General features: G+C 41.8%; 2 protein-coding genes across 2 annotated transcripts; both read left to right on the plus strand.

Annotated features, from left to right (window-relative positions):
• Positions 1 to 476: 476 nt before the first annotated feature.
• Positions 477 to 5,348, plus strand: BCR41DRAFT_402185 (hypothetical protein; the record flags this gene model as incomplete). The annotated part of the gene is made up of 9 exons (XM_022029284.1): positions 477 to 876; positions 1,028 to 1,057; positions 1,156 to 2,432; positions 2,558 to 2,843; positions 3,356 to 3,451; positions 3,655 to 3,853; positions 3,963 to 4,453; positions 4,540 to 4,958; positions 5,076 to 5,348. The coding sequence occupies 9 exons, from the start codon at positions 477 to 479 to the stop codon at positions 5,346 to 5,348; spliced, it is 3,471 nt and encodes a 1,156-aa protein (XP_021875460.1).
• A 144-nt stretch (positions 5,349 to 5,492) lies between these two features.
• BCR41DRAFT_390737 (hypothetical protein) lies at positions 5,493 to 8,323 on the plus strand. The gene is made up of 3 exons (XM_022028268.1): positions 5,493 to 5,934; positions 6,065 to 6,646; positions 6,759 to 8,323. Exons 1-3 carry the CDS (start codon positions 5,760 to 5,762, stop codon positions 8,267 to 8,269), a joined length of 2,268 nt encoding a protein of 755 aa, XP_021875461.1. The 5' UTR covers positions 5,493 to 5,759; the 3' UTR covers positions 8,270 to 8,323.
• Positions 8,324 to 10,849: the final 2,526 nt, after the last annotated feature.

Genomic DNA, 10,849 nt, shown 5'->3' on the forward strand with positions numbered 1-10,849 from the left:
ATTGTCACGTCACAATGACCCAGAAAATGGCACGTGGCTGATTTGAAAAAATATTTTCTCACACATCGCCTAACCTTAAAATAAAGGATCAATTGCAATTGTCGCTCCTTTCTTTCCTTTCTTTCCTTTCTTTCCTTTGCTTCACTTCATTTTTGCACTCTCCCTCTTCCTTTATATTTCACCCCTCCCGTCGATTTTGCTCTTTTATTTATTCCAAGCCTTCATCTATTGCCTTTCCTTTCCTTTCCTTTCCTTTTTTTTTTTTTTGCCTTACACATTTTTCATTTTTGTTTTCATACAGCAACCACAAGTGTGAAAGAGTATAGAATATACCTTTGCCTATTTAACCATCATTCTCCCTGCATTTCAACCACACTCAGTCCCACTCATCTTAATTTTCAATGGCCACCACAAGGAGCCAAGCAAAAAAAACATGGCTACAAATGATTCCACAGAGAGCCAAGCACAAAAAAAAAATGACAGCAAATAAGCCTGAGGATGCCTCCATACTCAATAAACGAAAAAGAAAAAACCAGCACCCACAACGAAAAAAGCGCGCCATCCCACTGCTGCTGGTTCTGAACTGCGTTGTCGAGGGCGAAGCAACGCCGTTCCCAGTAGAGATTTTCTGCGATAAATCGGTCGGGATACTCAAGGAGGTCATCAAAGCAAAGAAAGCCAATGCATTGAATAATATCGACGCTGACCAGCTTACCCTCTACAAGGTTTCCATCCCTGACAAAGGCGAGGCCATCTTTGAGTCAGAAATCAAGTCAAAAGAGGCTCTTACAGTCGCATCAAAGGAGCTTGGGAACATATTTAATTCTGAACTTCCAAAGGAAACTATCCATGTTTTTGTCAAGCCACCACAGCGAGGTATATCTTTGGCTCTTGATGGACTGATTGTTGACATTTCCAGCTGATGAAGCTTGGTTTATATCTTAAATGGCCATGTGCATAATATCGCCATTTGGTTTGTGCCTTGATAACTCAACGTTCTTTCTCATTATTCGCTTTTGATACTTAGCTCAGAAAAGAAAACAAGATGGAGATTCTGGTGAGTGCTTTTGGCTGAGAACCTGGTTATTGATCAATTTAGAGTGATGTGCAATAAATCAAAAATATTAATTTTGATCACTCTATCTCTTTTATCAGAGTCACCCTCTAAAAAAGCTCGTCCAAGCATGAGTAGCAGAGGTGATCTTATGGATGCGATTACAGAAGCAGGGCTTGTAACGAAAGGGATAGTGGATGGTGGCCCTACCGTCTCGCCTCTCAACTCGAAAGAGAGGGTCAAGGTGCTTTCGTACATGGGGGGGCTACCAGCAGATGATCCTTACAAAGGCATTATTAGCGTGGCTCGCGAGCTCCGAAATTCTGGTGGTATCAAGGATTCCAAAATATTGACTGCCCCTGAGGGTCGTATCTTCCCTGTTGCCGGAACAAGGCATCTTTATATCAGAGATGAATATAAAGAGCTTTATGGCCTTGTTACATCCGGATTAAGTACCCCTCATGAAGTACCTCGTTTGAACCGACTCTTTATCACTGGAACGCCTGGAATTGGGAAGTCAGCCTTTTTGGTCTATTTTGCCATCCGCCTCCTTGCCGAACACGATGAGGAAAATCCACCGATTATTATTTTCCAAGAGAAGCAGCATACCAAATGCTATGTTTATGGAGGAACAACTTGCCAACGTAAAGGGAATATAACGATGTTCGAAGATTTCCTTGCTCGGCCTGAAACGTGGTACTTAGTTGATAGTGGTAAAGATCCTCAACCAGGTGAAGCCAGGACGATATTTTCAGCATCGCCAAGAACTCTCTATGGGCATTACGATGAACTCACCAAGGAAAATACACCAGATAGCTACTATCACATGTCACTCTGGAGTCTGGATGAGCTTAAGGAATGTAGAGCCAATGTAAAGTTTTTTCATGTAGTGAGTGAAGCATTTTTGGAGGAACTTTTTTACGACTTGGGAGGAGTGCCAAGACAGGTTCTACAGTGTCCAGCCGATGTACTATCCAAAAATCAAAAACATACTGAGCGTGCTAGAAAAAGTGCGTTTCAGTGTGTCAATGATGCCATTGGCGTAACCTGGCTCCCAAGCAATCTTTCAGACCTCTTTAGAGAAGGAGATGAAGCGGGTAGTTGTTTACTCCATAGAGTCCCCACTTCTGACCACCTCGACTTCCACCTGGTATGGGCATCTCCTTATGTTCGATCGCGGATCATCATGAAGTTACGAGATCAGACTTGGATCGACGTGTTGAAGCGACTTGTCAAAGTTGGCAGTGAAATAGAAAAAGGTCCTTCGTTTGAACTCTATGTTCACTATTTAATTCGATGTGGTGGACTTAGGTTTCCATTTAAGGATCTTCAATCAGACGAAACAGGATTCTTTGATCTTCCGAGGGACTCCTCGGAAGTATTATTTACCAGGGCTACAGCAGATTTTTCAACATTCTCCAAAACAACAGACAAGTTGTTCTACCATCTATACGCAACTTTCCATGCATTGATTTTGCATTGGAACCCAACAAGCTATTTCAGATCACAGTATCAGAGAAACATCCGATCAAGCAAGCACCATTCAAGAAGATAATTGATTATATTATCGGACCCTGCTCGAAGGGAAACCGATCAAAGTCGAAGGGAAGTGATGATACTATTTTCTTCTATTTTGTGGTACCAGGATACATGTATGATAATTTTAAGGTTCAGAAGTTTGTTATTAACGATAGTCAAGATGCCAAGGCAATACCTGGATACTTGAAACATGTAAGACAGCGTGTCATAAAAATCGACACCGAAGCTGCATATTCAGGAGGAGCAGCCGGTACGAATCTGAAGAATTAAATCGAATACCAATCAAGTGTGTTGCATATTTCACAGTACACGTGTTACATAAAAATTAATATGTGTGCTCATGTAACAAGTAATAATACATTTTATATAAGCAAGACATGTATTTTATACGAGAAATAATACATACCAACGGTTGTATATCACAAAAACAGGCCCCATAGTTACTCTATTTATGGTGCTCGTAGACAAACTTGTAGTTATACTTTGATATGATCTTTAATAAATACCCCATGGATGTGATGTGTGTTCCCACATCTTATTCTCACTTATTTTTCTGTCCCTCATAACTACTTGTCTGTCTAAATATTTTTCACCCCTCGCTAGACGGAGGTTCTGACAAGAATTGATCTCGGAACCCAGTATCGAGCGTCATAGGCACCGCTTAGAGCAGATAGTTCACAGCCCTTATTACAATGCTAGCATGTTCCTCGAAGAACGTGTGAAAAGCACCAAACACCGACCAGAATTTTCGTTGTACTCTAGTAGCTGTCAAAGTCAAAGTCCCCCATATGGAGGGCATTCCACGCCGCTTTTTAGAGCTCTTTGGCGGCCAAGGCGCGGGAAGCAAAACAATTCACAGTAATGCATGACAATACAACTGTCCTCTGTCCTTCACATCGATGAAAGTGAACCGTGACAGGAGTCTTGCAAAGAGTCTACAAGGCGTGTACACTTTCCGTATTATTGAAAGTATCGCTCACTTGATTAGCCCTATGAACTCATCCGAAGGCGTAGATCCTCAGTTTTTATAGATCCACAGCCATATTTACGACCCTGAAGAGCAGGCCAAAATTCGCATGAGTACTTTGACGGTTCTCTTGAGAATAATTTGCTAATTGAGCTACAGCAACTTCTCGAACGGCATCATCCGATGACCCGTTTACCCAAGAACATCAAAGAGCGCGTCAATGGCCAAGGTACTCAATTAAGGGTTGTCATCCGTGCTGAGTCCCAGCGTGACCTAAGGGGCCAAGGACGAAGGTAATATGGTCCTCCTTCGTCCTCTGAAATTGCTGCTTTGATGCCTGGTGATGATAGCGTAGCTTCGAAAAGGGATATCGCTATTGAGTACAAAGGAGACGGTTTACAGCGAATCAATGAGACTCATCCATCATACGACAGTCTTCACTATGTTCCCTTGCATCCGAATGACGAATGTGGGTGGTGGGCGGACATACGGCAAGTATAAGAAGGAAATCAGGTCATTACTGTCCTCTGAAAGGTCTTTTGGAAGAAGCGATAGTGAGGATATTGAGGATGATTGGATGGAGTCTCATGAGAGCCGAACGAAAAAAATCCGAGAGTTCATCAGCCAAAGGGAGTGTTATGCGTATAGGCTGCAAATTCGCCCAATGAGCTCAACAGGTCAACGACCCTACATTTGGATGATTCCACGCTTGACTCATCAACATATTGTCGGCCAATATTACAAGCTGGAAACTTTTGGGCTCCTGAACATCAGTATGTACCAATCCAAGCTCAAAGCGGATGCATATATCGGCATAGTAGATGCAATTGATCTCGATCTTAGGCCAGAGAATATTGAAAAGCGAGTCATCTTGCCATCTTCCTTTGTTGGGGGTCCCAGGTTTATGCATCAACTATTTCAAGATGCCATTGCCATGGTCCGCAAATTTGGGAAGTCTGATCTCTTCATGTAACCCCAGAGATCCAGGAGGCTCTTTATGATGGCCAAACAGCGGCTGATCGACCCGATCTTTGCGTGCGAGTATTTAATCTCAAAAAGAAAGCTCTAGAGGGTCGACCTCTCCAAGAAAGATGTCTAGGGAAAGTTATTGTCTACAATTGGGTCGTCGAGTTTCAGAAACCTGGTTTGCCGCATCAGCATCTATTCATAATCCTTGATGATGGAAGCAAGCCTCGGACAGTAGACGACATTAACTCTATTGTATCTGCAGAGATCCCTGATCGACACAGCGCTCCGCTTGCGCACGAGGCAGTGATTTCTCACATGATACATGGGCCATGTGGGGTCCATAATCCTCAGGCACCATTAAAAAGTGCCCACGCCCATTCTTGGGAAATAGCGCAAGAAGTGAGGATGGCTATCCGACTTATCATCGACGTAACGATCCCCCACGCCCCTTTGTAAACTCAAAAGGCAACGCTGTCGATAGCACTTGGGTTGCTGCCTATAATTTATGACTTATAACTAAATATAACGCGCATATTAACGTTGAAGTCTGTGGATCAGCTTCATCAGTCAAGTATTTACAAATATATGCACAAGGGTCATGACAGAGCATTAGTTGCTATCGTAGCAGCGGATGGGGGAAACGTTAATCTCGATGAGGTCAACAATTACAGGGATAACCGATACGTATCTACTTACGAGAGCTTATGGCGCATGTATGGTTTTGCACTCCATGGGCAATCTCATAATGTTCGTCTGGCCGCCCATCTCGAGGATCAGCAGCAAGTGGTCTTCGATCCTGATAAGATTTTTAATTGTTAATCATTTGTGTTTGCAAGCACACTAACCACAGTTTATCCATTGTTTACCATTGTTTATCCAAGTATACATTTATAATACCAAGACTAGAGAAAGCGCAGCTTGACGTAATTCAGGTGATTCACATTCTCGTAATCACTTCTGCTCCTTTTTCTTTCTCTCTTCTCTTTGCTGTCTTTTTTTATTTTTGAACATTTCTTCACAACTAAAAACAATTTGTCCCACACTTTTACGATTATATACCCACCATTACTCTTACTTGTATCATAAAATAGCATTTATTTTCCTACCATCAACGCCCGTTATCATCAGTACTACAAGTCTACTCTATTACTACCTTCCAACCTCTACCATTTTATTATCGCCACAACTACAGAAAGAAGAAAAAAGAGGGAAAAAAAAAAGACTGGTTCCATGTCTCATCTCATTGACCCGTGCTTACGCGCGACAAAGATCGCTCATGGGATTCGACGAGGGATCGATGGCATTTCACCACTTAGTGGTCTTGTGCCTGAACTGCGTATCTTAATTCAAGAACAAAAAAATGTCTTGACATCGTTGAAACGGGGAGCATTTGAAAAAGAAGAAGGTACACAATTTCACTGAATGAATGAGAAAAAAAAAAAAAAAAAAAAAAAAAAAAAAAAACACTTACAATCAGTTTCTATTTTTTTTATTTTTTTGGGACAAATTTAATCCATCCGAACCAATAAAAATAGCCGCAAAGCATCTCGCCATTTACGCCAAGACAGAAGGTCCTGATATTTCAGACACGCTTTCGAAACTTAGTGTCCTGATCCTTCAGGCTGCAGATCTTGAGCGCGAACATGGCAACAGTCTTGCACAGAGTCGGGAGCTTTTCAAGGAGATTCGAGTAGCAGAAGATAACAATTATTCAGTTCGTAAACGGAAACTAGATTTGGAACAGAAATTAGGATTGGATAAAAATTCATCCCAATATCACCATACTCAACATGGACATGCATCCACTAGTTCATTAGTCTCCAGCAACACCTTCAGTAGCAGTAATGCAGGGGGGAAGACAGTTTCTATCCATGGCCCTGAACTACATCCAGAAATGAAATTGTTGAGACAAGAGACCATGGCAATTGAAAATGAACTCGAAGATCTTAAGCGAAAAAAAATTAAGAAGGCAACACAGCAACATTTGGACTCATTGGAAAAGTTGGGCAAGGAATTTATTGTTATTGCTCATTATGGCCGAGAGATCATGAGCCACTTGGATGATTCACCTACGCCAGCAGGAACACATGCGGATGATCGCTTTGCGCTATATGATGGTAAGCTTGCGCCTTTTTTTTATTTTATCCTTCGCATAATTTACACACGATATACTTTTTCTGTTCAACTACAACAAACTAAGTCTCTTTTTTTTCCCTCCTCATTCTACAGGCGATGCAAAGACAGCTTATGCTGTGAAGGCCTGCTTGGACACTATTAAAACTTGGCCGAAACATGAACCCAAGATCCAACTCTCGGAGATTGACCTCGGGGATTTCCCTAAAGACAACAAGCAGGCCATGGATGCCATGCTCAAGGACTTGGCCATGAAGTCTGGCTCGGACTGGTACTCATTACAGTCGCCATCATCAACCAAAACCTCGTCAACTTCGGGTCATGAGCGATCTAACTCTATCTCTTCATCGACCGGATCTGCTTCTCCACGACCCAGTATGTCGTCTCTGATGACAACAACTACTTATGTTGATGGCGTCCCGGTTGTCAAGGTGATTAATGAGATTCCACCTACCCCTGAGTCTGAAGAAGGACCTGCATCGGAGAATAGAATCACTGGCACTGAGTCTTCTACTACGGCTGGAGCAGTAGTCGCAAATAGTGTAAATGGCGAGCTCCCCGAAACCAAGGCTACTACAGAGGTAGCAACCCCTAGTTCACAAGAGCCTATCCCCATTTTTGTTTCCGACACGACTGTATCTGCCTCCGAACATGCAGACATACAACCTGTAACTCCTGAAAAGGACATATCTGGAATAACAACAGCAAATAACAGAGGTCACAATGGCAATATTACCAAAGAAGATGGCACACCCGTCTTAACATCCGCTAAGACTACTGGCAATAGTGGCAATAGTGGTAATACTGGTACTACAGACCCTAGTCCGTTTGTTCCTCATTCGACTTACAAACCTGCAACGTCCTATCAACCAGGTTATGGACATGGACATGAAGATAAACGTATTTCATCACCCCCAAGAAGTCGACCTCATTCAGGTGAGAATCAGTTTTCTTCCACAGGGTTTACTGCTCCTCATCCACTGATGATGCCGTATCCACCCCAGCAACCTCAGCTTCAGTCTCAGCCTCAGCCTTATCCTCATTCGCAGCGCCAACAGTTGCCATATCAACAGCAATCTATGTATCCGCCAGGGCCGCCTGGTGGTCTAGTGAGCCCATTACAGCAGCAGCAACAGATGCCAATGCCAATACCTGTCCATATGCCTATACCAATGCCAATGTCGATGCCGATCCCTCACATTCCTGGATCACCAACTCTTGAAGGGTTTGACAGCAGCAATAATGGAAGCAAGAGACACTCGCAGCCTATTTCAGTAACGTTCCCATTGCGATCTCCAGGAGCACCCCAAGACACTACCTATAATGTCTCATCACCACCCAAATCGACATCTCCCGGCCTACTGCATCAACTACCGCCACCATCAACAATACACCGTAGAAGCCCACATGCTGTGATACCAGAACTAGAGTCAGAAACAAGAGCAGGAGCAGCAACAGTGGCAGCAGACGAGGCTGAGTACTTTTCTCAAAGTATCAAAGTTCCTGTTGAAGCCGAGCCACAGGCGTACGATGGACCACCCCCAGACTATGCAGAAGCTTCGATGCAACCACCAGCTGAGAAACGGGATGAAAAGAAGCGACGGTAATAATAGTAATTGTAATAATAATAATAAAATTATAGTGTTACACAGCACTGCCACTATCTACATCGCTCAGGGGCTTTTTTGGCCCAAAAGTCCATAACTTCATGTAATCCCACTTTTTCAAAAAAAAAAAAAAAAAAAAAAAATACGAGACAGCAGTCTCGTCAACCAATCAAATTAGGGATGTTTTTCCGAAATGCTTACAGCCATCAAAATTAGCCGTTACTGAAATGCTTTACCACAAGTGCTTACTTGCTTTTGGAAGAGGGAAGGGGGAAGCAAAGGAAAAGAAAGAAGATGACTCTTGTTCTTATTAAAGTAACATTCTGAAGGCTGCAAAATATTGCTGATACCTCCAGCGATGAATATTTAAGTGTTAGGGCGATATCTTTTTTTGTAATCTCCACATAACATGTCTATCTCAAGAATATTCGATAGTTGTGACAGCATTGGCTTGGTCCCCCTCGAGCAACGCGTGCACACAAGTGAAGAATCCGCCATAACCAACCACTTGTTACTGTTAGTATTGTTTATATATATATATATAGTTACCGCAAGGTAAGCTAATTTTATTTTGCTAAACATAAACCTGCTTTCATGTGAGACAGGAATAGCTACTTGTTCTTATTGGCTGCAGATTCAAGTAGAGTAAAGGAATGTATTACCACAAAGGTGGATGGCCTGCCCTAGGAGGCCCACTGAGGACTCCAATGATGGGGTAATTCGAACGAAGATCAAATCCAAGTCTTTTAAATCCGGAGCGTCTTGATCCAATGCTTTGAAAGATATATTGAGCCCCTGTTAGATATACCAAGAAAACAAAGAGACAGCTTAGGTAAGTTAGAACTCATGGTACACTCATTTACGCAAGTAGTCATTGTTCGCTCTCCTCAACTCTTACTGAAAGCCTCTTCAAGATTGGCAAGTTGGTGAGGAACATGAGCATGTGGAGTATGTCCATGTGGTCCTTTAGTCGCATAAAAAAGCCAGTAGGCCGCATCAGGTAAATCGACTCAGCATGCCGTACAACTCGCCTTGAGCGCCCAGTATAATGGTAACAAGAACTATCAGTCTAAAATAAGTGCTCTTATAACAGATGAAAGTAGCGAAAGCGCAATCCAACATTACCTTTCACCTGGTATCCAAACACCCTCTCAAGCCACTTCCCATTTATGGTTGCATCATCAAAAGAGTCCTTCATCTCCGGTGTGATTTTCTCAAAATCAAATTTAGAGCTAACCACAGGCCTCTCGCCTTCACAAACAAATACATTGGTACCTTTGATGACTAGGTGCAAGTCAGACTTGATTCCGAGAACTGATGGATCGAGCGTTTGGGATGAATGCCAGCAGCCCCATATTCCAGCTATTTGGCCTGATACTATTGCTGTTAAGGACAAATACTTGAGCCTGTAATTGATCGGTTTTTTAAAGACTCGAACGACAACCATTTTTAGAACAATTCGGAAACGTACCTCTAACGAAAAAGGAGCCGAAAAGGAGTTAAAAAATAGTAGGGGTAGGCACTTGATATTTTGAATTCCTTTAAGCTGGAGGAAGAAGCGATGAAAATGGTAAAAGTTGATAGATGCGCATAGGAGCGGAGGCAAATGAATGGTGGACATAGTACATCGCGATGATATAGCTAGATATATATATATATGGTTTTTGCTGAATTTTTTGCTAGTTGATTTCTACTGATTGATTCTTACTTATACATGTATTTTTCTTCTTTGGCATGCAATAGATGGTTGTTTTCTGCTAGTAGAAAGCAAGAGATTTGAATTTGCCCGTGAGTTGATGAAAGCCAAATGGATAAATTTGCCTGTTTTACAGTCCAAGGAATAAACTAAAAGCATGCCATACTAGATACTTGATACTAAAATCAACACTACCTCATTATTTATTTGTCTATTTACCCGTTTATCTTAGCCTTAAGCAACATTACTGTATTGCAAACCGAAAGAGGAGAAAAAGGTTATGGCATTTGAGTTGGAAGGAGACAGATGGCCACTTTCAACATTTTTCTCGGTGTAAATTTGATCCGCATCCTTCAACTGGCATGACTACAGCCATCACAAGTTCTCTTCCACTCCTCTCCTATACTCGAATATCTTGAATCGAACGTCTTTTTATTTATTTGTTATATATTCTTTATTTACTTTATTTTACTTAATTGTTAGAGTATAGTTAGGAATCAGACGGACATTATCTTTTATAAGACTTTAAATGGGTTACGGGCAAGAGGATCGAGAAGTTAGCTTCGGATGCAAAACAAGCCGAATCTTTCCATTTGAATAGATATTTCGAATATAGAGTAAAATAGACAGTATGAAGGAACTCGAACTCTTCAAGTTGCAAAAGGCTATGGTATAGTTATAAAACAATATAGTATGCTATGTTATAATAAAACAGACGGATATGTCAAAAAAAAAAAAAAAAAAAAAAAAAAGATACATCCAGCACTGCGCGCATAATTCCTGATAAAATCCACAAAAAAAATTCAACCGAAGATGACCTCACTTTCTGGTTGTTCGACACGCGTTAAAATGATATAAAAATAAAAATGAGCCAATCACATGCC

This window comes from Lobosporangium transversale, assembly GCF_002105155.1.
Source record: "Lobosporangium transversale strain NRRL 3116 chromosome Unknown BCR41scaffold_79, whole genome shotgun sequence".
Taxonomy (NCBI): domain Eukaryota; kingdom Fungi; phylum Mortierellomycota; class Mortierellomycetes; order Mortierellales; family Mortierellaceae; genus Lobosporangium; species Lobosporangium transversale.

Excerpts from the sequence above, each read along its gene's own strand:
- BCR41DRAFT_390737 (XM_022028268.1), top strand. The coding sequence starts at position 5,760 with ATGTCTCATCTCATTGACCCGTGCTTACGCGCGACAAAGATCGCTCAT. Across the intron at positions 5,935-6,064 it reads AGCATTTGAAAAAGAAGAAG|CCGCAAAGCATCTCGCCATT; the intron begins GTACACAATTTC and ends CAATAAAAATAG. Across the intron at positions 6,647-6,758 it reads TCGCTTTGCGCTATATGATG|GCGATGCAAAGACAGCTTAT; the intron begins GTAAGCTTGCGC and ends CTCATTCTACAG.